The sequence below is a fragment of the Rhizoctonia solani genome, chromosome 3 (genome assembly GCF_016906535.1).
Source record: "Rhizoctonia solani chromosome 3, complete sequence".
In the NCBI taxonomy this organism is placed as follows: domain Eukaryota; kingdom Fungi; phylum Basidiomycota; class Agaricomycetes; order Cantharellales; family Ceratobasidiaceae; genus Rhizoctonia; species Rhizoctonia solani.
The window spans coordinates 1,888,564-1,913,211 of NC_057372.1; the positions used below are offsets into that span (position 1 = coordinate 1,888,564).

Below are 24,648 nucleotides of genomic sequence, written 5' to 3' on the forward strand. Positions count from 1 at the left end.
ACATGCGAGTCATCAATGTCTTTATGGTAGGCGGAGATAGCTAGTCTCGAACATTCTACGCCTAGTACGAACCACCGCCAACTCACAGTAAGGATTCCAACTTCGATTGTCGTAGTTCATAAATTGGCAATTACATTTGCTCGCTTGTGGCACCGCCTCCTTCACGGCAAAGTAAGCTACACAGTCACGACTCACGAATCATTACTTCCCGGACATTGTAAACCGAAACGAGGCCAAGTAGCTGATAAAATCAATGGATCTAGCCGCGGCTTGAGATGATCTATATTCAAATGGCTACCGTAAGAAATATTTTTCAACAATGGTTAAGCACTGCCTCCGTATTATATGTTGGGTCACGCCAACTCCCTCTACGGGGGCCCAAAAATCCTGGAGCGCTTTGAGTGCTCCGATTTTGGGAGCCTCCTCGTTAGGATGCGACGGATTTGGATTGCTCGGCGAGCACTTCCGAGTGTCGTACCGAACGCCCCGGAGTGCTCGCCGACAAAAGCGAGTCCCGGAGCGCTCCCAAGATTATCGGGGCCTGCTTGGCACTGCGCACGCTATCCTCTGTGGGTTTGTACCAGATTGCTTTTTTAACTCATTTTGCGGCCTTCGCCGTTTTATGTCTGCAAACACGGTTTGACTGAGGAACTGGTGATATATTATGTGTACTCGTTTACATATGGGCTGCTTGTAATGTTGCCTATTCAGTCTATGGCACTCATCCGCGCCCGCATGATCATCAGGGAATGAGAACTGTGGAGTGCTCAATAGGAGAGGTGATTTTCCTGGTTGTTTCCTCTTGGCGTACAGTAATGTTCCTGAGCATATTTGACCGAGAGCATTTTAATTATTCAGGCGAATTTAGTCTTAGATCCTATCAAAGAAGCAACTGTTGCTTCTTGTCTTGGCTTCCAGGCGTCGGCGTCGGCCTACATGTCCGTGACTAAGTTGCGGCCTCATTGTGTAGATGACCCTTTCTGTTTACAATATTGATCCATACCAAACCCATCACACCACCTGTGGCTACCACATTCCTACCGTGCGGCGTCCTTCTGAAATGTATTCAGCATATCGACGGATCAACCAATTACGGTGATGGTACGAGTATAAAGATAGACGTCTGTCCCATCGCATTCTTCATCTTTGGCTCGTATTAACTCACCAGTCATGGTCCGTTTCGCACCCTTGGTCGTTGCTTCATCTTTGACGTCGTGTGCATGCGCCAATCTGATTGAGGATGCCGCCAAGCTTCCTCTGAGCTCGGAGCACTTACAAAATGTAAGTGTTGCCAATGACCCCAAAGATATTGTACTCAAACTACCGTCAACCTTTAGGATATCAAACTTCCTGCGCTGCAGAAACATGCCAAGGCTCTACAAGGTTTTGCGGACAAGTCAAACGGGACCCGTGTCTTTGGCTCGACTGGCTATAATGCATCTGTTGGTAAATACGCGTTGGTGTACGTTTGGTAAACCTGCTTTGGCTTAGAAACCTCTTCAGACTATGTGGCCGAAATCGTAAAACAGGCGGGTTACGACGTTGAACTCCAAACATTCCCATATGAATACAATGAGGTTCTCGTTCAGAAATTTGTAGCAGAGTCGCTTGTCAACATCAGTGGGATGGCTGTACGTAAAAGCAGGAGCTATTGGTGTTGTTGGTGCGTCACTAAAGCACCGGAATTAGCTATTTCGCAACTGAATTGGAGGTATCATTAGTATACAATAATGTCGAAGGTGCTCTTCCCGGTACTCTAGGTGCTCCAAACGCAACTGCATATATTCCAATTGGAGGAATTGATCGGACTGCAGGGGAGTCGCTTGCCCAGAAGCTATTGGCCGGCCTATCTATCAATGCCACCCTGGAGATCTTAACCTTCAGTGAAGAGAGATACAGTAGCAATGTGATCGCGACCTCCAAGGGAGGAAACCAAAGCAATATCGTCTTTATTGGCTCCCACCTCGATTCGGTTAATGCTGGGCCTGGTATTAACGATAACGGATCTGGTGAGCGACTTTAGTGTTGTTGTTTCTTGACACGTACATAATTATGAGTCTGATTAATGATAGGTTCAATCACTGTCCTTGAGCTAGCCGTTCAGCTTGCCAAATATAAGCTCAATAATGCTGTCCGCTTTGCTTGGTGGACTGCTGAGGAATTTGGCTTGGTCGGCTCCAGTTACTATATTGAGAACCTGCCCAAGAGCGAACGCGAGAAGATTGCGCTCTACATCAACTTGGACATGGTAGCCAGTCCAAACTATGTTCTTGCCGTCTATGATGGTGACGGATCTGCCGGAACCAACCCGGGCCCAACGTAAGCCACTATCAACCCGGATAGAGCTAAAGCTCATTGACAGCACGTAGCCCTGCTGGTTCTGGTGCGATCGAAAAGGTGTTTACGGACTACTTTGCATCAAAGAACCTTTCAAGCGTGCCAACATCCTTTGACGGGCGCTCCGATTATGGCCCTTTCATCGCCGATGGCATAAACATTCCCTCTGGTGGATTGTTCACTGGCGCGGAAGGTATCAAGACCGAAGAGCAGGCTAAGCTATTTGGTGGGACCGCTGGTGTTGCATACGATGTCAACTACCACGCCAAAGGCGATACCTACGATAACCTTAACTTTGAGGCCTTCCTCATCAATGCTAAGGTGACTGCGATTTGATGGGCGCTCTATACCTTTGACTTATTGGTAAATGCACTCACAGGCTTCTGCACACGGGATGGCCATATTTATCGAATCAACGGCTGCAGTCGAGGCGGAAAAGGCTCCCGCTAATGTGTCCTCCAAGGTTGCCGCCAACTTTGCCGCTGCGCCGGGCGATGCTTTAGTCGTTCAAGGTAAACATATTTGTGCCGGAGAGTTGGCCTAAGACCAAAATTGTGGTAGTGTTCGTGCGCAATGTAACTTGTCATTCTTTGCGTATAACCGACTTCACCCTTTAATGTAGATAGAACACGAAGGAAGCCCATAAAAAGTTTCCTTGTAATTAAACCTCGGCTTAGTCTGCGTCACCCTAAGTTCTATTTGACAATTTATCATCCTGACAAGGGCCAAACCATATATACTGGCTAAAACGCGATATAGTAGTGGAGTCACTTTAGCTTTTTTTGAGATATATAAGACGGTCGCGAATAGCCATATATTGGACATTTTAAAATCTTCGGGTCGTTATCTATTAGCGCTTCGGGCTTTGGTTCTGCGACTCTCAAAATCACAATGGCTCTTATCGTTAGCCACTGGGTCCAAAGGATCAATGTCCTCATTAAATTTCTACCTATTGTTACAGGTGTATGCGCTCCCATCGCATCGGGTTTGTTCAAGTTTCCTTCCCTCACAGTACATATAGCAGAAATCGTTTCGTCTTCGGGCACCCAATTTTGATGGCTTATGATTTCAGTTGGTCGACCACTAATACATGAAAGGGTTGGAATACTAGCTATAATCGAGCCAGAGGGTGGAGAGACACAAGTCAATTTATTTACGAACTTTGATAATTTGTGCGCATATGTCGCTTGAGAATAAGCCAACCAGACCTCAAGCGATTGTCTTCAATCTTCCAAAGTTGCCAGTTTCATTTCGAAAATGTCTCAGTCTAGTCAATCAAAGTGTTCAAGATATCAAAGTCTTTGTTTTCAAAAGCTACGTACATACTCTTATCCTATTAAAGTAACGGCAATCAAGCTTAATCAGTATACGAAGCACCTTTTAATTGACCAAGCCTCCACCTAAATCCCAGTGGAAGCCGCAACCGCCGCGGATGCAAGCAATGTTGTCCTCGCGATGATAAACCACATACTTGGCGCATACCAACTACAATAGTTGGAAACCCGGATGAGCTGGAAGAGATATCGCTACTTGTAACTGGTGTTCGGTTGGTCTGTATGGAGCTACGGGAGCGACCAAGGTCAAATCGCATGACATTATTGTCCATTGATGCAAGTGCCCTTACCAATCTATGCACTGAGGAAAAGCCGATTCAAAGGTATCCGTGCATATACATTTGATCAGATTGCAAAAGCCAACTGGGTTCAGAATGATCTAATGTAATAAGTAGCAGGAATTAACCGATCTTAAGCCAAAGTGTGAAAGGTCTGAATCATATTACCTACCGACTGCGGGTCAGCCAATGCAGCCGAAGCATCAGACAACTATTGATATTATCAAAGTCTGTCTTGCGCTCGGGACAAGGTGGGCGTTCGGGAAAGTAAGGCATAGTTCTTTTCTTGTAAAGTGTACTCGGCGGCATGGGTTTCATACCGATGGAAGCCAGTCTTGCCAGAACATGTTGGCACAAACCAGTGCGTATACGATAAACAGATGGTGCTTCATCTTAGCAGCCGGGTCGATTAGTTCTGAGGCCGCGAACTCAATGTCAGACGAAGCAAAAATGCCAAGGTAGGACGAGAGTCTGAAATGTATAAAGCCCCTATTCTCAACCACCTAAACTACGACGATACAATTCTAAGAAAGGACAACCATCGAGAGAACCCCGACCACTCAATTAGTCACAGTTTGACGCAAAATGTAAAAAAGAGCTATCGCATTTCCGTAGAATAGATATCCAGACTAGGGTAATACAAATGAGAGATAAATCGTAGCAAGTACCCCAATAACAAAAAAATTGATGTATCGAGACAGACGAAAAGAAAAGAAAAATGAATAACGCGCTGGGCCGAGAAACAAAACGAGAGAATAAAATCAACTATCGTCTTCGGCTCGATACCGAAGCACTCTTCTCAGCTGGTTCATCTGCACCAGTGACCGTGCCAGCTCCAGCCCACACAGCGCGACCGCCCGAACCTCCTCCCTTGAGGAACCCAGCAGTCTTACTCTGAGTACCCGTTCCTGTATAAACATCGCTCTCGAGCTCCTCGTCGTCGGAGTTGGGGAACAAGGATCGGAACGATAGGTCATTCATGATCCCTGAGTCAAGATCCCACTCTGGTTTGGATGACCGGAATTCTTGGACCCGGGTGCAGGAGTGGAGGTAAACGCCAATGGATCGTCCGAGTCCGAGTCGTTGGGACCTTTTCGTTGTCTCGAGCCTACACTCCGGCGCGAGTTCGCACTCTTAGCCGACTCTTCCTCGTCCGAATCGTCCACCACGATCACCTCGCGTCTTTGCGGTGTGAACAGCCGAGGTGGCCTGGGCTTCTTTGCACTAAAGTCGGTCGAGGGAGAGGAGAAGAAAGCGTAAGGCCCGCTAGGGCGCTTTTGCGGGAAGGAGTGCTTGTAGCAACATGTATCCAATTTCAACTTTTCTGGGTCTTGGTTGACGAGGACGCAGGGTTGGTTGAGCCGGTGCTGGTTTCAGCTGGAGCAGGTGTAGAAGCTGGAGCGGGTGTGGTTGCAGAGGTAGGCGGGGGTGCAGGCGGGACAGCAAACACAGGTATGAATCGCCGTCTCTGACTTGCTGCTGCCCGGATACTCTTCTCTCCAGGTACCGAGGTCGTTTTATTTCCGACGGAAATACTCGTATCTTCTGGAACCGGAATACTCTTGTCTCCTGTCGAACCAAGACTGTTGTTCTCTGACGCGGGTTGGGTATCTTCAACTGGGAAGTGGCAGCCTTCGACTTGGACGCCGGCTTCTCAGACTTGTTCGGGGTTTCCTTTTTCCCAGACGAAAGGACGTCTCTACCAGATTTAGCCTGCACCCAGATTTATTCGTGGTAGATGCGCTGGGCTTTTCAGTCGAAGCACCAGATTTCTTCTCCACAGACCGAGCCGTACTCTTCTCTGGCAGCGCTGCTGCGTGTTTACTGCTCTCAACAGGAGGTGTATGCAACGCCCGTTCTTCCACCTCCAACTCGGTGGTATCAGAACACAACGATGGCGTAGGGACTTCTCGTTCGGTCGTCGCGTCCAGCGAAGTGGATCCGGAACCGTTGATACGACGTCGAACAGCCGACTCTGATCAATCATATGGTGCTTGAGCATCGATACGGTGGGCGCGTTTAGATACAGTTCACTCACGAAGTACGCTCTGCGGCTCTGCCTCTGGTCTTTTTCGTTTCGCACCCGGTAGCGGAAACGGAGTCGCGTTGTTGACCGACGTTGTCGAGGCGTGCGCTTGGGCTTGTCTCCAAACAACGTAGCTCCCGATTCCGTCTTGCGCAACTTGACGGCAAACCCAAGTGTCCCGGACGCACTTCCGTTTGAGCTGGTGCTGTTTGTCGCGCGGAGCGCTCGAGGGCTGATGGCGGTCCTCGCGGACGTCTGAATGCAAAAGTGTTATTGCCAACGTCGTCGTCGTCATCTTCTTCGACTTTGACTTTGATTGCTGACGACTTGGGTGTAGGCCCGACCCTGGACTTGAGTTTAACCGTCTTCATCTCTTCTAAGAACGCGGTCATGGACTCTAGTGGAATAGTGGGCGTTTTGCCGCTAGATATCTTGGCGGCGGGGGCAGGTGTTTGTGTAGTTGCCTAGATTAACAAGAATGTGGTAAATAGACTGACTTAGCATAAGTTTACTGATATGCACCTTTAGCCCAGCTCTCATCATGCACAACGCTCGATCCAAATCTGTGCGGGGACCATCACCATCCTCGTCCTGCTCATCATCGAATTCGCCGTTTTCGGGTCTCCGACGAGCCACCATGATAGGCATGGTTGGACGGTTTGCCATGGGTGGTGGGGGAGGAGGCGGCGGCGGAGGGGGTGGTGGAGGTGGAGGCGGCGGTGGCGGGCCTGAAGCTAGCGGCGCACTGGGCACAGCTGGTGCCCGATCCTTTTTCGCAAGCTTGTTGAACAATCCTCAGCTTAACGTATCTACGAGTACGTATTCCCGACTCACCTCTTCGCGCAGCCGTACAACCTCTGCCTCCAGCTCCTTGATCCTGCGTTTGTCTTCGGGAGTAGTAGGCAAGGGAATAGACGCGGGATCAACCTCCTCTGGAGGTCGTGTCGGACGTCGAGGCGTTTCAGTTGTGATGGATAATTTAGGAGTGGACCCCCTTCTGGGTGGTACCGACCTACGTGAGGCGGGGGTGGTTCTTGAGTTCTAGGCTCCTCGGGAGGTTCTTCATCGTTTGCTACTTCAGAGTCGTTATCTTCGTCAGAATCGTCGCTAATGATCGTGATTTCCGCATCCTTTGGTATTTTAGTACTAGGTCGCCTGGCACGGATTGGTGGAGATGTAGCCTTTGGAGAAAGTGGTGGTTGGGCGGGAGGAACAGGAGCAACTTCCGGCTCGGTATGGATTTCCGGCTCGGATGGAGAGGTAGAACGGGATTCGGGCTGCTCAGGTTCTGGTGATTCTCTGGCTGGCTCTTGTCTTGGTCGAGGCCGGGTAGGGGATGGCGGGTGGGACTGTGAACGTGATGTATGGGAACGCGCAGGGGAAGCCTTGGGCGGTGACTTTTGAGGTGAAATGTCCATAAGAACCGAGTCGATTGGCACTGGTGGAGGTGACGCAGGTCGGAGAGGCTCTGATTCCACCGGTGCAGGCTCTTCCACCACAGTCGGAGGGACTGGGGGCGGGGCCCGCCCCAATGAAAGACCTGAAGCCCGCGTCCTAGGTCCACGTTTCTTCGGCACAGGCGTATCGTCGATGGGAGTCGTGCGTCGGCGGTAACGTCGCATCGATTCATCGGGGTCGGGGAGTGATTGAACCTGGACTCTTGGCTCGAGCGAATAAAAGGAGTACCGCGAGGTGGGCGCGGGTGGAGAACGACTTCGTAACTATCGTCCGGCCACTCTCCGTATCTTCCTCGTGTCTCGTCGGAAAGTTCGCCACCTTCGGCCAAAAAGCGCTCCTTCTCCGCCTTGAGTCTCGCTTTGGCACCCAATAGTTCCTCTTCGAGCGAAGCAATCGTCGATGATCCACCCACTTTGCCCCACGCGCGCTCTCCATCTCTTTCTCCCATATGGCGATCTGCTCAGCGCTCGCCTTGGATTTTCCTTTATCCTTGTTCGACACATCCTTGCCCAATAAGCCTGACTTTTGTTTCGCCTTTTTTCCGGACTTCTTTCCGGGGCCTGGAGTGTCTTGGTGGGTGGCATTGGCAGCATGTTTGAGAGAGTACGGATGGGGCGTCGAGCGACCGGACTATGTGTATTGGGAGCAAACCGAACATGTCGACTTGATCACCATCTCCGTCTGGATCCCCATCCCCTTGGTCCTCCAGTTCAGTATCACCTTCCTCTTCCTCCTCCTCCTCCCCTTCTCCTCTTTCTCCCCGTCCCCCTTGCTCTTCTTCCTCCTGCGATTCCTGCTCCTCGGCACCATCATGAGATGACTCAGCAACTGCGTGTAGTCGATTATTAAACGGAGGCTGCTTTGTCCAAGCGGGTATCGTAAAGCCTGGGAGTTGGGGCGGCTGACATCGGTGAACTAAAGAACGCACCCGGCACTTTGCGTTGCTTGGGATGGCCAATGTCTGAGACACATATACACATGTTAGCCAAAATGGCCAAAGGTGAATTATTGCAATAAATGTACCTTTCTTGGGAGATGGGCGAGCATACGGTTTGGGTTTGGGTTGTCCGGTCGTTCGTCGCACCAGAGATCGCCATCCATTTTCACTGGACCGAGGAGGGATCTCATAATGGCTCGATTCCTATATATGACACTTTCATCGGTTACCGCACTTCATACCAGAGATCATACCGTCGCTCACCTTGGCCGGAGAGGAACTGGCTTGTTCAACACCGCGAACACTCTCAACAAACGACTCCAGTTCGCGGGAAACGACGGAAAACAGGGAGGAAAACATTCCTGTTTTCGCCGCTGGAGGTGGTGGCTTGAGGATTGGCTTGATCGGACGCGAGGCCGGTGGTCGAGTGTGTTGCTCCGATCCCATTCGTGGAAACGTAAAACCGTCGAGTCGGTGTCCTAGTCCAAGTGATCTCGTCAATAAATCACATCGAACACACACACACGTGGCTGTGTCAACAGTCGCGTCTTGCCATTTACTCAATTGCAAAAACATTGCCATATCCTAGAGGGCTTAACCAAATTGGGGTCCACATCAAAACGGAGCATAATTGTGGTCGAGGCGAACCTCGGGACGCTAAATGATTCGGCTTGGGAACTCCTGGTATAATACAAATATTCCTTGGATATACTTGGATATAATAACCCATAGATCGACAAATACAAGGCTGGCTATGCAAAGTCACGCCCGGCTGTTCCGGCAAGGGCAATTGTGTTTGACCAGTCGTTCGTTCCAAAAGACTAAACCTACCGCGCATATACAGCCAATACCATCCGTATTATCAACCTCTTATGGCTCACCAAATCAAACGTATACCAGCGTGGAGTGCAAGGTCCAAAATGAGCGAACAGACCCAATTACATTCTCAGCGGGACTCAACTGTGTTGTAGTTCAATTAGCTATTGAGATCAGATTATAACCACCGTACTTATCTCGGTAAAGTATGCTATCCCGCATATGTTTAATCAAGCTACTTACCGAACACCCTCTTACCTTTCTTGTCATATCCCCCCTCCCCTGTTACGCCAACTTCAACATATCCGCGACTATGAATACACTCAGGCTCGATACGTGTATGTGTTATCTAGCTTTAACCTATTCCAACAACTGCACTTCGACATGGTTCAGTTCATTGGCATCGCTTAGTAGTACCGCTGATTGACGAAGCAAGTACGGCTCATCTAGTGACTTGATCTCTTCTTCCGTCAGCTTGACGTTGATCATACCTAAAGCCAGAGCGTCAGACTCATATCGTCCCCGATTCCTTGATTCAACGGGCCCATGATATCCTTCAGGTGCTTCAGACTCGTCTTCCCTATGATCGGAGCAACCACAGGTTGCTTCACTAGTACCCAGGCGATCGAGATATGAGATTTTCTGATTATCGAATTGGCACGATGTTAATAATTCCTTATTATGTACCCAGTTAATTATTAGTAGCCAGGAATGTTCATGCCAACGAGCACCCAAGTGCCATGTGGCAGTGCTAGTGTGTACCTGTGTTTATATTGGAGAAACATAACATTTCGTTGTCTGGGTAAGGCTAATTACATGGCTATCCACGGCAGAATAATACTACACGCGCGCTGCGCGCTGAAGTATCGAGCCACCTTGCAAATTGGACTCTCCTTTTGAAGATTCAGGGTGATTGGCCTACTCGATCAGGAGGCGGCCTCATGTATCCAGACTCGAGTTTATCCACCTATGACTTCGTAAGTAAGGGTATACAAGCCATATCATCGCCCACCTGCTTCTAAATTACGCCTGGGAAATGTGTTTCTCTACTAGAGTTGATTTTCAGTTAAAACCTCATTGAATGAGTATACTATAGCTAGCAACCAGAAAGTAAAAAGTAGAATGTTATATGCTTCAAATATATTCTAGATTTGTCATGACTGACCCGACGTGGTAGGGTACAAAGGAGTGGGATTCAAAATCGATATTCGCAGTGACGCGACAACTCACCGATCGCCAACAAGTTTCAAATTGGCACTTGCAGATCAGCGGAGATCAGTGTGACCTGGCTCACTTACACAGGTCATTACGTCCAACCAAAATATTATATGAATTAGGTTTTGTTGAACCAATTGATTGCACTCTTACAGCAGAATTCATAACGATACAATCTCAAAACAGTCTATGAACTCCATATGCGTGCTGTACACGAATCCCTACATACGGCCTGATATACAGAAGCATCTACTTGCGCCGTTGGCAAAATCAGAACCAGCATGCCTATCGTGCATATGCATATGACTAAGCGGAGGAGAAAGCCACAGAGTACTTCGACGATTAGGACAACTTCTCGTTATGCCTTTACGACGTGGCAGAAACATTCCTCCCATTCGCTCGGCTGAAATGGGTGAACCACGTGGCTCTGCGCTTAGCTGGAATACGGACCGGAGTCATGACCTTGGATGGAGTCTCTGAAATTCGTGGGATAGCAACGATTATTGTAGCTTGCTTCTGCAGTGTCTCTGATACCTCATGATTTCATTGCATTCTGCAAGTATCCGAGGAGATATGGGTATATATAGGTCAACTCATGCCCCCTACAGTACCCATTGATTCAACGCTCTTGCGAGCCCTTACTCATTCTTTGAACTCTAGACACTCACTTGTTTCACAGTCTTTATCGATATGACACGCCTTGGTGCGCTCTCTGTTTCTCTTTTGGCACTCATGCCTAGCGCCTTTGCTGCAGGAAAGCGTGGTATCGCTTGGCCGTGGTGTGAGTGTCTTACCTCAGGCTGGTAATAGGCTGTATGCTAATAGTCGCCCAGACAATGAGGTTGCGGGTACTGGTATGGACACCGCAAAACTAGCCAACCAGCATATACAGTGGTGCGCCTGGTTTCTATCTTTCGAGTCACATCAATTTGAGTTCAACTTTTGGTCTGTTACAGGATTTACAATTGGGAAACCTGGCGTCCCGCAAAGACGACGTGAGTAGCGAATGCAAGACTGGCGTTGCGTGGGCTGATGAGATCTGATATTAACGCAGTAATCTCAACTGGATTGGCATGCAGCGATGCATGGACTGTGAATCTTCTCCCATCGCACAGCTCCAGACTCGCGCGGCACAACAAGGATGGAACACCGTGTTGACACTCAACGAGCCCGACATTAATAATATTACTCCGGCAACGGCCGCCGCCTGGTACATCCAATACATCAACCCCTTGCCTATCAGTAAGATTTCGTGTTAGATAAGTGAACGGTGTTAATTACTTTATACAGAGAAGGCAATTCCATCAGTTACATCCAGTAACCTCCCTGGACAAGGTCTCCAATGGGCTGCCCAGTTTATCTCAGCCTGTGCTGGCAGAGTAAGCGTTTGGCCCTCACTTAATTGTATTATCTTACTAAATTTGAGCTCATCACAGTGCTTCTATGACTATGTTAACGTACACTGGTATGGAGGATCCTTTGCCGACTTTAAGGGCTTTATCGAGCAGGCCCACACTATGTTCCCGGATAAGGAAGTATGTGATCAAACATGACCCAAGCTTCCCAACTTGCTTATGCTCCCTCCTAGATTATTGTCACTGAGTTCGCCCTTCAAGCACCTGCTGACCGTGAACAACAAGTTACATTCTTGATCCAAGCCATGGCGTTCCTGGATGCCGCTTCTTATGTGCCTTATGTAAGTTTAAGATCTACAGAACGCCACTCGGGTGTAGACAATTGACCACTAATCCCGCCAGTACTCTGCATTTGTCGCGACTTCCCCCGCTCTCTTTGCAGCGAATGATCCTGCTGGTGCGGCATACGTTGGGCTTGAGTCGACACTATTCAACAACGATGGAAGCTTGACTCATTCTGGATTAGTCTATACTGGCGCTGTGTAAACGACTATTCCGGTGGGAGCGCTATCTCTTTCTGTTCGTAAAAAAGAATACATGGTTTATCGAAAGTAGCCCATCGAATTAGATGTATATAGGTGTCGATCCACGCGGGTCCAATATGCCAATCTATGCGCTACCTCTGATAATCCACTCCGCGTTGACCCACACGGTACTAATATTGAGAAATAAGTAATCAACACCTGGGACAATATGCGCGTGTGCTTGACCCATTAGTTAATATTATCATTCATAATAGTTATTTTCAGTCCTAAGCTAGATAATTGATTTCATTATAGGTTAACAGTTTTGTCGCCTTTAATCCCTTGCCCCAAAACTAGTTCATGGACGATCCGGTCCAATGATTAAATTTTACGAAAGCATATTTTCTATTTTCAGTCTATTGAAAACCCAGATAAAGCGCATACGTGAACAAAGTAGTAGAACCCATAACAGAAGCCAAGGGTCGAACAATTGGCGCACATACGCCGCACGCTCTACACCCGTACGACGTTTTAAGAGGTTCAGTTGAACTTCCACGACACACCCTGCAGCTTGCCAGTCCCTGTAGTATTCACATTCAAGCCCAGTCAGCTATCCTGCCCAAACACCCCTTGTCATACCCATCCACTCACCGAGACCAGCAAACTGCTGGAACGCAGACGGCGACAGGTCGATGTCGTTGTAGCCGCAGGCATAGCACCGGTCGACGATGCCGACCTTGATGGTCTTGCCGTTCCAGCTGACGTTGGCGGTCTTTCCGCAAGCCTGGCTGTGGTTCGGGTTGCCGTCTATGTGTGCGTGTGCGTATGCGCGAGTGAAGGATCACGATCAGAAACGGTGGAAGGACCAGGTGTTGACAAGACCGCTGACGACTCACCGACCATCATCTCCTGGAACAGGCTGGTGCCGACGGCAGCCACCCACTCGTAGTCGCCGTTGTTCCAGCCGCAGGCGCCAGTACCGACGGAGGGGTTGTCTGAAACGCATGCGAGTTTCGTGTCAATACTAACGCTGGCACGCCGACGGTGATAATTAGAAGGATGAACACTCACAGTAGGATGCCTATACGAGCGAGCGGTCAGCGGTCGGTAGCTAGGAACGTATGGATAACAGGTTTACTCACCCAGCCGTTGTGGACGTCGTAGGGAGCGCGGGCGGCCAGCTGGTTGGTAGCAGCAGGGGCCTCAACGGGAGCGGCGAGGGCAGAGGAAGCGAGGCCGACAAGGGCAGCGAGCTTGAGGAATGCGAACATGGCGAAGGAAGTGAAGAGGAGCTGGTGAGTGAGAGCTGGTGGTGCTGAGATGAACTTGTTGGCCTACCATCCCTTGTAGACCCCCGCATTTATACCTATCTCCAATCCTCCTTCAGAACTACACTAGTGTATTCACAGCCTTGTGCACCTCCTTTACTCACCGATAGATTCAAACTATCATCTTGCACTTGCATGGTTTGCCGAAACGCTCCCAAGGCCGATCAGTACGCCTTTTGCTACGCTAAGGTTACGCGGGCCCGCTACTCTTGCGATCGCACGAGTACGCCCTAGCACGTGTGTGAAATGGGTACCTACCATATCGAACTTACCGTTGGTAAGAATTCAATGGCCGGTTGAGCGTCTTTTTGGATGGCTCGTCAAATCAATTTCGTAATCCGAGCGGGGCGCATCAGACGCTTCATCAAGCGACATCCCGGTCTTCTCGGTGAATCCCACAGGAGACCGATTATTATGCACAAGATATCGAGGATCGGCAAAACACGCGATGACCATATATCCTCATCGGAGTCTGACTCTGCTGTTGATCGTGAACTAATGACTGGTCGTTCGATATATTACATCAGTAAGATGGGGGGAAGGCAATGTGTATGGTCAATGAGCTAATAAATGAGCCTCTTAACGTCCTGTGGATCTCGGAGAAGAAAATAATATAGCGCACAAGTAGGTAGCCACACAATCCACAATTAAACTTGTGCTTTAAGTTCTGTGTGCTATCAGAATGCAGATGTTGGTATGTCACGATATGAGTGGAGAACATACACACTGGCAGATAATATTCAATCAGCTGGAACTTCTCACGCACTTTCATACAGCTGTCCTAAAGATACCAAAGGTACATAAGTTATGATCGCATGCCTTATCTAGACCCTCCGAAAGCTAGCGCAGTTGGATTGGTTTGAAAACTGAAACAGACTATCGATGGCGCGTAGTGTAATGCCTAATATGGATATAGGCCGACAACACTTGACTTGGAATGAGAACCCCTCGACCCACGGCGGAGACCAATGTCCGTCACTAATGAGTTAGAGGAGCTCGAATAACAGTAGAGTGTGGTCACATGGAGACTTCACAGTCGGGCTGGCGCGTGAGGTTGGGTGGGCCAAGCGACCTCCGGCTCCTCGGCTAGAGACGCCATAGCTAAGCGCTGGTGACTTGATCGGTCCAAAGTGCCTCCCATTACGCATGGACGCATGGGAACATCTATGGATGTATGCGTAGGTGCCATGAGTTAGAAGTACCCGTGATAGTTTCTTTGCCAGATTTATTCTAATAAATCTGCTATGAGGCACCAGGTTTCGCGGATACTTAAAGGACGAAAGGTCAAGGGTAACTCACCAAGGTCATCTCAGCACCGCCAGCTCTCACTCACCAGCTTCTCTTCGCTTCCTCCGCCATGTCGCATTCCTCAAGCTCGCTGCCATCGCCGGCCTCGCTTCCTCTGTCCTCGCCGCTCCCGTCGAGGCCCCTGCTGCTACCAACCAGCTGGCCGCCCGCGCTCCCTACGACGTCCACAACGGCTGGGTGAGTAAACCTGCCATCCATACGTTCCTAGCTACCGACCGCTGACCGCTCGCTCGTATAGGCATCCTACTGTGAGTGACTTATCCTGCTGACGGTCGCCGTCAATTGCGACATGCCAGCGTTAGTATTGACACGAGCGCACAACGCGTTTCAGACAACCCCTCCGTCGGTACTGGCGCCTGCGGCTGGAACAACGGCGACTACGAGTGGTGGCTGCCGTAGGCACCAGCCTGTTCCAGGAGATGATGGTCGGTGAGTCGTCAGCGGTCTTGTCAACACCTGGTCCTTCCACCGTTTCTGATCGTGATCCTTCACTCGCGCATATGCACACGCAGACGGCAACCCGAACCACAGCCAGGCTTGCGGAAAGACCGCCAACGTCAGCTGGAACGGCAAGACCATCAAGGTCGGCATCGTCGACCGGTGCTACGCATGCGGCTACAACGACATCGACCTGTCGCCGTCTGCGTTCCAGCAGTTTGCTGGTCTCGGTGAGTGGATGGGTATGACAAGGGGTGTTTGGGCAGGATAGCTGACTGGGCTTGATGTGAATACTACAGGGACTGGCAAGCTGCAGGGTGTGTCGTGGAAGTTCAACTGAGTGGTTGTGGGCGCGCCACTTGTTCGACCTTTTCTGTCTGCTATGCGTTCCACTTTGTTCATGTATGCATTCCACCCGGGCTCCAATAGATTTGATTCATCTTGAATTGTGCCAAAGTATGGCCGAAATGAGCATCAGCCACCATGGTCAAGAGCATCTCTGCCCAGCCCGAGCAACATATACGTGCCGAGCCTTCATCTATTAAATCCCACAAGCTGACTTTGAATTTATTCGATTGACACAAAGAGAATTGATTATGGGTAGGAGTGAATAAATTCCAATTGCGCCAGAAAAATTATAGAAAAATAAAACGAAAGACATCGAAGCTACTTCAACTTTGCAAGCGTGATCGCGTTCTTGGAGACATCATGCGAGAAATAGACGTTCTTCAAAAACACATCTCCGACCAACCACTCCTGAGGTCCGCCAATCTGCCCAGACATGATGCCGGATACGCAGTCGCCCTGAGGTTGTTCTGGTTGACGGGGACAAACAGCAAATCACGAGGTCGATGGCGAACGACTGACCACCCATGGTAAACGCGACTTGAGCTCGGTTGTGCACGGGATTGTGAATCCACCCTGGCCATCTGACTTGGAGCCGGGAATCTGGGCGTGAAGGGCCTGGGCATCGGCAGGAGGGGCAATGATGAGGGAAGTTCCGGTGTCGAGGATAGCAGTGCGGCCAGTCAAGCCAATGTCCTTTCCACCAACTGCGGCTGTGAATGGTACCTCCCAGAATCCATTGGGATTAACGTTTGGCATAGTCGTAGTAGTTGCGGCATCGATCTTGGTCTCGTCGATTCCACCAAACGTGATCTCGCCGTCGTTCTTGCCATCTGCCAGACGAGGGATCTTATAGCTCGTGATCGCGGATTGGATCAATCCAGCCTTGGCGAGGGACTCTGGGGGAGTATCGACCTTTTGGTTCGAAAGGGAACTCTTGGCAAGACCGACCAAACCATCAAACGGAGTATCGTTGGAAGAGAACTCGACCGACTCGACGGTTGCAGCTCCAAAAGTGTGAGCAGGAAGCTTGAGACCAGCAATAACAACGTCGTCGGTAATGACGTCTCCCGCAACCTGACCAGTTCCGTATGTAACTTGGAATGTACGTCCGGCGGACTTGAACGAAGTAGACGATTTGGTACCAAGGAAAGTATGGTTTCCGCATCCGCCACCTGCCTGGGACTGGCAAGCTTCACCTCCAACCCACATGTCGGCGGAACCAGAGTCCATGAGAAGACGGAAGTCGCGCGGGGGAGTGCCCAGCTGAACAGTGGCGAGATATCCGATATCGTTAGCCCTGCAAAGAATCAATATCAGAATCGATCTTCAACGGATGGTAAATACTGGATACATACTCATTATCGAGTGCAATAGAATTGGCAGCAGTAGGCTTATTCGAATTGGTGACGCCTCCATTGATCGCAGCTGCAAGATCGACCTTGGAGAATCCATCCTTGTTGCTCCCGACAGCGACAGTTCCGTTACCAGCGCCTCCGTAGCAACCGGAGCCGCGGGAGTAGTGGAAGAGGCAGCAACTGATGTAGCGGCCTCAGCAGGAGGCGAAGCGGCGGCCGGAGGGGCACTCGCAGCCGGGGGGCCTCCTGCTGGAGGAGAGGCTCCGGCGGGGGGAGTAGCGGCAGGGGCGCCTGCGGTTACGGTCTCGGTGACTACGACCGTGGTCGTTGCGCTGACTGAAGTGCTTGCAGCAGCTTCATTCGCGGGAGTAACGGTGGTGGTAACGGTAGTCAGGGCCACACCTAATCAACCCAATGTCAATTTCGATCCAAACAACAGGGTCTAAATTAACTCACCTGCCTCTAGGATCGCTCCTGCAGCAGCCACTCGTCCACTACCGTTGGCGGCCAAGCGGATACGAGTCAGCTCAGAGTCGACTTTGCCGACGTTGTATTTACGCTTTTGCTGCTGCTTGTTCCGGAGTGCTTGGACACCGTCTCCAACGACGAACATGCGCTTCTGGATGGCGGCGCTCATCTCTTCAGAAGTGGGCTCGCGCTTTCCAGTCATGCGGGCCAGACGGCGGTGTGCGCTGTTAGCATGTTGTTGAAGGAGCTATTATATGCAATATTAGTTTTTGATCAAGTAGGCGTGGCCGTCAATTCGACTCACGATCTGGGGGTGAATATCGTCTCGAATCTTGTGCATACGGGTAAGAGGGACCGTAACCAACCCGACATTGCGGCGATACGGGACGGCCTCGACAGGAGCCACGATCATGCTCGCCAGGAGCACAGCCAAAGTAAACGGGGTCAACATATCGAAAGATTTATTGGCACAATCGATAAGGAGAGAATATGCTCAGACCAGTGAGCAAAACGACTAGGCACAGCCCAACGAAAAGGGGGAAGAAGAAAGAAAAAGTTGGGAGGATGACCTGGAGGTCGGGGAAGGGAGTAGGCTCTGGATATTGGTGTCATGGAGCTATTTGTAGGTTTCTTTGTTGCCAATAGAACTACGCGACGTAGACAGATGGGATACCTCCGAATTCGTTTTTTCGTTCGTCGATCCGTAGCTTCCGGTCTATACTCTATAGTAACATGAGAACGGATTTAGCAAAGCGCCGAGTCCCAGAGCAACCAAGAAGCCTTTGTGCGTTTGCTCTGTCTATTAATAAACTTTATTCGATTCATACGTCCGACAGCGCGTGTGCTAAGGCACACACATACGATTCGATTTACTTTATTGTGTATCAGCGGTCACACTTATTCTTTTGTTCTGCACAACAAGGCAAAGTCTAGATCTGACACAACTTGCTGTAATTCTGGCTCGATTCGCTTCCGCCGGGATGACCTAATCAACTCTGACGCGGTTGCTGCCGTTTCCAGCTCAACTGGCATTCTGCCGCATATATATAGCTTGTTGCACTCACAAACCTTCTGGAGGAATACCTTGTGCGTATCTAAGCTACGATCCTCCTGCGTGTACCAATACGAAAGGCTTCATGCGCTTAGCCACCTCAGGCCTTCGCACGAAACGAAATAGCCGTCAAGCCGGCTGAGGTTGTGAAAATAGAATGGCGCTTGAAAAAAATGCCGCATCAAAGCACTGTTCGATTTCACTAGGCGAATCGTGGAACACAGCATGGCCCTCTGCTATAGTAATACACGCTAACCCAACCGCTCCCGACCCACTTGTACTCGTACCACAATCCCCGTTTTTCGCTTGGTAGCTCACTATGTAGTTATAGCCGAGCGATATGGGCTTTGGTAAAGTTGTGGTCCTCCTCAGGCATAATTTGTCTCGTATTGTCACCGCACATTTGCAATGCCTCGCGGTAAATCTCTTTCTGTTGTCAAAATTTAGGGCTTTATGTAGCAAATTTTTTATAAAAGCTGTAATACCCACTTTGATTAATCCCCAAGCCCCACCACGTGCGTTTCCACCCATAGCTGTTGCGATTGCAATAGCTCGCTCGAGAACTTTTTCATTTCCTCCTGTTTGTACGATTCGATTTGGTTGCGAGGTGTTCAGAAATTATTGGTGCTTACCATCAACGACGGCATCTACGATCCCAGCCTCCAACAACTCCTTGGGCGTGAACCGATGGCCTTCCAAGACCGTCTTGCGCATAAGCGCTGGGTGCGAATGGCCAACTTTCACACGAATCAAGGTGGCAAAAGCGGGTGGGAGAGGCGCGCCAAAATGAATCTGTCGCAATTTGGGAATGCCGTTAGGAATGTAATAAATAATACGTGGCAGATTTAATTGAACTGACTTCGTTGAAGCATGCCCATGCTTTTCCAGAGGTCATTACTCGGTAGTCGCAGGCCAGGGCGAGAAGATAACCACCGGCAAATGTGTGTCCGTTGAGCGCGGCGACCGTCGGAACTGGGGGGTTATTATTTAGTGAGGACCGTTTGGGGATTTAGTCTGGTACCGACTTGGGAATGCCAAAAGTCTCGAGATAACTGGGTTCAGCACACCTAAAGAGCAGCAGTCAACACTAGTATTCTACCAGATCTAGCCAGGCCTACCAGTCATGAATCCAGGCTGGGAAATGCATCCTGGTAGTCCAGTCCTACAAAACGTATCAATCACATCGAATTCAGAATTTTGTCATAGGATTTACCATTGCTAAAGAACTTGTCCCCAGTTCCGGTAATCACGAATCCTCCCTCAGCGCCATCCTTTACGCCTGTCTTGCCGAGTTTTGCTGCCCTCCAGATAGACCTCCATTCACTTTCGACGATATCGAACGCAGGAATGAGCACACCGAGGCACATCTTATTGGTCAGACCTATGGCCCCGTTCAGTTAATTATAGACATAACAGGTCCGGTCAATGTACATACGATTGTCAGGCCCCGAATGCAATCTCAGTACCCAAATTGCGGGGGAAGGGTGAGTGAGCGTGGCCATGGCATTTTCCCCAGCCGCCAGAGTGCGGGGGAATGTGATAGGATACGAGGGGGAAGACATAGTATCAATGTAGCACTGTAAGAGTCTTCAATGAGAAATAGACGGCTTAAGTACGGCTCAGAGGTAACCCGAGTGGCCGAGCGACCGAGACACCGAGGCACGTGAATTCCCCGGATGGTGCCCCGCTGATGCAATGGTCGGAATTTCACGTGCGCTGCCCGGCTGTGATATAGCCATAAATATTGGACTGGGACACGAGTGCTGCTACTACCACCATTCATCTATCCTGCATCTATCATGTCCAAACTTGATTTCACTGGCCATACTGTCGTCGTTACTGGCGCCGGAGGAGGCCTTGGAAGGACGTAAGTGGGACTATTAGTTGAGCATTTCGAGTATCCTTAGTAGATATGCAGATACTCTCTTGCATTTGCCGCTCGAGGAGCAAATGTCGTTGTGAATGATGTTAGCAAGGAGAACGCTGAGCGTGTTGTTGCCGAGATCAAGAAAGGTGATGTTTAGCTATGAAGTGGCAAGCAAGGACCACATTAATATGGCGCCAAACAGCTGGAGGCAAGGCAGTCTCCAACACTTCCTCCGTAACTGATGGTGCTGCCGTGATAAAGACCGCGCTCGATACCTTTGGTGGTGTTACCATTCTTATCAATAATGCTGGTATCCTAAGGTAAGACCCCGCCACGAGAATGAAATGGAGTAGCAAACCCCTTACAAACTTGATGTAGGGACAAGTCGTTCAAGAACATGTCAGATCAGGCAAGTTAATACCGGGGCATAAATCGGCCCGTTTATTCATTGTTCTCTAGGAATTCGACTTGGTCAAGTCTGTTCACCTTGATGGTGCTTTCTCTTGCACCAAGGCAGCTTGGCCGCACTTCCGCAAGCAAAAGTTTGGTCGTGTGATTAACACCGCCAGCGCTGCTGGGCTCTATGGTCAGCATAATCTTTCTTCCTGTACACGAGGCCATTCTGACAATTCGGCTGACATAAAATAGGTAACATGGGCCAGGCAAACGTGAGTAGATTTGGCTATTTATGGTAAAACGACATTAGATTTATAGATATCTTTACTAGTATGCGGCAGCCAAGATGGGTCTTGTTGCCTTTACTCGCACGCTTGCTTTCGAGGGTGCCAAGTATGGCATCAAAGCATCCTGCATTGCACCTATGGCCGCATCTAAAATGACTGAGACTATTATGCCTCCTGAGATGCTCGCTGGCCTCAAGGTAAATTAATCTTCCAGTTCGCCGATTCGCTTTCTCACATGTGAAATCCATAGCCCGAATTTGTCGCGCCCCTTGTCCTCGCTCTTACCCATCCTTCCGGCCCAGAGGCATCCGGAAAGACATTTGAGGTTGGCGCTGGCTACGTTGCTGAGATCCGATGGGAACGCTCTCAAGGACACATTTTCCGTGCCGATGCTACCTTTACCCCCAGTGCGGTCCGACATGCGTTCTCTTCAATCACCGATTTTAAATCGCGCAAGCCCGATCATCCTAACAGCATGGGGGATCGGGACATGGTAAAAACCCTCGAAGCAGCCAAGAACGCAGGGCCAAATGACCAGGGAGACGTCAAGGTCGAGTACAAGGGCCAGACCGTCATCATTACTGGTGCTGGCGCCGGTCTTGGACGTGCCTATGCGCTGATGTTTGGTAAACTTGGTGCCAACGTCGTCGTCAACGATGTTTCCGAGGCAGCTGCAAAGAAGGTAGCCGATGAGGTCACCAAGGCTGGCCCCGGCAAGGCTGTAACCGTCGTATGCAGTGCCGAGGACGGCGAGGCGATCGTCAAGGGGGCGATCGATGCGTTTGGAAGTGTCCACATTCTCATTGCAAATGCCGGGATCCTGAGGGACAAGAGCTTCACAGCGATGTCCGAGAAAGAATGGATGGATGTTTTGGCTGTTCACTTGCGGTCAGTCAGGTGTTAACCACCTTGGTTTCCGAATACTGACAAGCGGGCGCAGTGGTACTTACAAGTGTGCCAAGGCTGTGTGGCCAGTCTTCCAAAAGCAGAAGTACGGACGTATCGTTACTACTGCGTCTGGAGTTGGCATCTGTGAGTATTTTTACCCCATGGTCATCTTTTCATTCCATTGAATTGCCGTCTGTAGATGGTAATTTTGGACAGGCCAACGTAAGTGACGTATCTAGGAATGCTTGACCATAGTTGACCCCAGTTTTTAATAGTACTCGACTGCCAAAGCTGCTATCATTGGTCTCACGCGAACACTCGCCATTGAGGGATCTCGCTATGGCATTCTCTCTAACTGCATTGCCCCTTCGGCTGGTACGGCTATGACGGCAACTATCTGGTTAGTACTTTTATCTATTCAACTTTTTATTTGTTCTGAGCGATATTTGGTGTAGGCCTGAGGAAATGGTAAAAGCATTCTCTCCAGACTATGTAGCGCCATTAGTCGGCTATCTCGCTAGCAAGGGTAAGTTAAAAATACTTGACTATTTTCGCAATTGCTTATGAGATCGCAAAACAGACAACGAGGCAACCACCGGTGCGTTATTCGAGGTCACTGGCGGTTGGGCAGCCCAGACTAGGTGGCAACGCGCTGGAGGACATGGTTTCCCTCAGAATAAGGAATTGACTCCCGAAGCTATCCTCTCCAAGTGGAAAGTTATTACTAACTTTGGTGAGTTACCACTGCATCTAGAGATTTATTTGAAGCTGATCGTTGTATGCGCAGATGATGGACGTGCCACCTACCCCACTTCGACTCAGGAGGCCATCCAACAGGTAAGTTTCAGCGAACAAGCATCGATGCGATTCTAAATTCTTTTATTCTAGATTGTTGAAAACTTCTCCAACAAGACCTCGGAGTCCGCCTCTGCAGACGGTGAAGACCCAGCTGTGATCGTCGAGGCTAAGAACGAGAAGCGTGAGCCAGTCGAATTCGAATACACTGAACGTGATGTTATTCTGTACAACTTGGGCATCGGTGCCACCGAGAAGGAGCTTCAGTGGACTTTTGAAAGCAGCGAGAATTTCCAAGCACTCCCTACATTTGGCGTCATTCCCCAATTCGGAGCTAGCTCTGCGATGAGCTATGACTTTATTCCTAACTTCAACCCCGTAAGTTGTCAGCTCCAAGGATTGGGCGCACATGCTTATTTTAATACACCCGTAGGCGAAGCTTCTGCACGGAGAGCAGTACCTCGCTATCAAGGGACCTATTCCTACTAGCGGGACCCTCGTGAACCACGTACGATTGATTGAAGTTTTGGACAAGGGAAAGGCTGCGGCTGTCACAGTGGCTGTGGATACTATCGACAAGGACACAGGGAAGCCGGTGTTTGAGAATCAGTCGACAGTGTTCTTGCGCGGCTCGGGTGGGTTCGGAGGAAAGAAGAAGGGTAGCGGTAAGTAGTGCACCACCCTGTCTCACATTTGTTCACATTTTAACCGAATTCATTAGACCGTGGTGCCGCAACTGCCCCAATACCCCTCCCAAGCGTGCTCCTGATGCTGTGGTTGAAGAGAAGACGGACGAGAAGCAGGCCGCACTTTACAGGTTGAGCGGTGATCTTAACCCCTTGCACGTAAGTTGGATGACACAACCCCAGTCCATGCATGTCTAACTGGCTTGACGATAGATCGAGCCCGAGTTCGCAGCCGCCGGTGGATTCCCCAAGCCAATCCTTCATGGTAAGCGCCCCAAGTATATAGCTCGACATGTTTCAAACTCACAGAAACTCCTTTCTTAGGCCTCTGCTTCCTCGGATTCTCAGGCAAGCACATCTTGAAGACGTTTGGTCCCTGGAAGGACATCAAAGTCAGATTTGCTGGATCGGTTTACCCAGGCGAGACCCTCGTTACTGAGATGTGGAAGGAAGGGAACAAGGTCATCTTCAGTATGTATGGCTCATGTGTCCTTGCGAGCTTTGCTGACAATAACAAATTAGCTACCAAAACCAAGGAGCGGGGCGCAATTGTGCTATCGGCCGCGGCTGCAACCTTGGTTGAGCAAGGGGCCGGAAAAGCAAAGCTCTGAACTATTTATATTCGCAATGCCACGACAATGTTTATAATTTGCATCTTTGAATACCAGTTGTTTTGTGATAAATGATGGACCCGTGCTTCCTTGCTCCACCAGGCCCAGACCGGTTTTTGATATTTTGACGGGACTTATGCTCCAGTACCGCTCGCCCTGTGGATTCAACTGCAGCGCCAAAAAGTGTTACAGTAATAAAAGCCGGTGGTTGTGGAGAAACCGTAATCACCAGCGGTTGTACTCGGTGCTGTACTTGCGATCTACGTGTTTCCCGAATTGCAGAGACAAGCTTAGATATGCCCTCTCATTCTACATAAGAATGGGTTGACAGGTATCAACAACCAAGTGCAACGAGGAATAGAATATTAGAGTATGTTTGATCTGCATTTAAGGAGAAAATACAATACATCGGGTATACAAACTAGGCAATGAAAAATAGAAAATGAAAAAACGCAAGGTGAAAGAATGAGAAGTCGGAAGACATGAAAAATCATAACTGCAAGCTGCTTTTAAGGAACAAGAATAGGTTTGAGCCATCGAAA

General features: G+C 49.7%; 8 protein-coding genes across 8 annotated transcripts; 4 read left to right on the plus strand and 4 right to left on the minus strand.

Annotated features, from left to right (window-relative positions):
* Positions 1–1,170: 1,170 nt before the first annotated feature.
* On the plus strand, positions 1,171–2,881 carry RhiXN_03006 (Peptidase family M28 protein; the record flags this gene model as incomplete). The annotated part of the gene is made up of 7 exons (XM_043322823.1): positions 1,171–1,281; positions 1,338–1,446; positions 1,504–1,631; positions 1,712–2,009; positions 2,073–2,319; positions 2,370–2,658; positions 2,717–2,881. The coding sequence occupies 7 exons, from the start codon at positions 1,171–1,173 to the stop codon at positions 2,879–2,881; spliced, it is 1,347 nt and encodes a 448-aa protein (XP_043178319.1).
* Positions 2,882–4,714: 1,833 nt separating this feature from the next.
* Positions 4,715–8,817, minus strand: RhiXN_03007 (cell surface glycoprotein 1; the record flags this gene model as incomplete). Its single annotated transcript, XM_043322824.1, has 14 exons — positions 4,715–4,935; positions 4,968–5,215; positions 5,290–5,587; positions 5,637–5,924; positions 5,988–6,089; positions 6,145–6,439; positions 6,498–6,755; positions 6,810–6,852; positions 6,903–7,634; positions 7,687–8,002; positions 8,085–8,318; positions 8,362–8,394; positions 8,457–8,574; positions 8,635–8,817. 14 exons carry the CDS (start codon positions 8,815–8,817, stop codon positions 4,715–4,717), a joined length of 3,369 nt encoding a protein of 1,122 aa, XP_043178320.1.
* A 2,179-nt stretch (positions 8,818–10,996) lies between these two features.
* Positions 10,997–12,302, plus strand: RhiXN_03008 (glycoside hydrolase family 128 protein; the record flags this gene model as incomplete). Its single annotated transcript, XM_043322825.1, has 9 exons — positions 10,997–11,008; positions 11,062–11,182; positions 11,235–11,295; positions 11,358–11,396; positions 11,456–11,643; positions 11,692–11,780; positions 11,838–11,936; positions 11,990–12,097; positions 12,159–12,302. 9 exons carry the CDS (start codon positions 10,997–10,999, stop codon positions 12,300–12,302), a joined length of 861 nt encoding a protein of 286 aa, XP_043178321.1.
* A 518-nt stretch (positions 12,303–12,820) lies between these two features.
* RhiXN_03009 (uncharacterized protein) lies at positions 12,821–13,551 on the minus strand (the record flags this gene model as incomplete). The annotated part of the gene is made up of 5 exons (XM_043322826.1): positions 12,821–12,861; positions 12,932–13,087; positions 13,177–13,275; positions 13,352–13,361; positions 13,423–13,551. The coding sequence occupies 5 exons, from the start codon at positions 13,549–13,551 to the stop codon at positions 12,821–12,823; spliced, it is 435 nt and encodes a 144-aa protein (XP_043178322.1).
* Positions 13,552–14,852: 1,301 nt separating this feature from the next.
* On the plus strand, positions 14,853–15,694 carry RhiXN_03010 (uncharacterized protein; the record flags this gene model as incomplete). The annotated part of the gene is made up of 6 exons (XM_043322827.1): positions 14,853–14,898; positions 14,945–15,093; positions 15,155–15,164; positions 15,219–15,345; positions 15,448–15,584; positions 15,654–15,694. 6 exons carry the CDS (start codon positions 14,853–14,855, stop codon positions 15,692–15,694), a joined length of 510 nt encoding a protein of 169 aa, XP_043178323.1.
* A 500-nt stretch (positions 15,695–16,194) lies between these two features.
* RhiXN_03011 (aspartyl protease) lies at positions 16,195–17,976 on the minus strand (the record flags this gene model as incomplete). Its single annotated transcript, XM_043322828.1, has 5 exons — positions 16,195–16,999; positions 17,058–17,140; positions 17,188–17,459; positions 17,514–17,772; positions 17,830–17,976. 5 exons carry the CDS (start codon positions 17,974–17,976, stop codon positions 16,195–16,197), a joined length of 1,566 nt encoding a protein of 521 aa, XP_043178324.1.
* A 925-nt stretch (positions 17,977–18,901) lies between these two features.
* RhiXN_03012 (enoyl-CoA hydratase/isomerase family protein) lies at positions 18,902–20,138 on the minus strand (the record flags this gene model as incomplete). Its single annotated transcript, XM_043322829.1, has 8 exons — positions 18,902–19,006; positions 19,066–19,154; positions 19,209–19,368; positions 19,436–19,548; positions 19,602–19,643; positions 19,695–19,738; positions 19,804–19,957; positions 20,012–20,138. 8 exons carry the CDS (start codon positions 20,136–20,138, stop codon positions 18,902–18,904), a joined length of 834 nt encoding a protein of 277 aa, XP_043178325.1.
* A 237-nt stretch (positions 20,139–20,375) lies between these two features.
* RhiXN_03013 (short chain dehydrogenase) lies at positions 20,376–24,106 on the plus strand (the record flags this gene model as incomplete). The annotated part of the gene is made up of 20 exons (XM_043322830.1): positions 20,376–20,443; positions 20,495–20,589; positions 20,646–20,763; positions 20,822–20,856; positions 20,961–21,029; positions 21,092–21,111; positions 21,171–21,323; positions 21,377–22,014; positions 22,067–22,158; positions 22,214–22,236; positions 22,290–22,414; positions 22,470–22,540; positions 22,595–22,747; positions 22,802–22,851; positions 22,903–23,187; positions 23,243–23,478; positions 23,531–23,654; positions 23,709–23,760; positions 23,820–23,966; positions 24,018–24,106. The coding sequence occupies 20 exons, from the start codon at positions 20,376–20,378 to the stop codon at positions 24,104–24,106; spliced, it is 2,643 nt and encodes an 880-aa protein (XP_043178326.1).
* Positions 24,107–24,648: the final 542 nt, after the last annotated feature.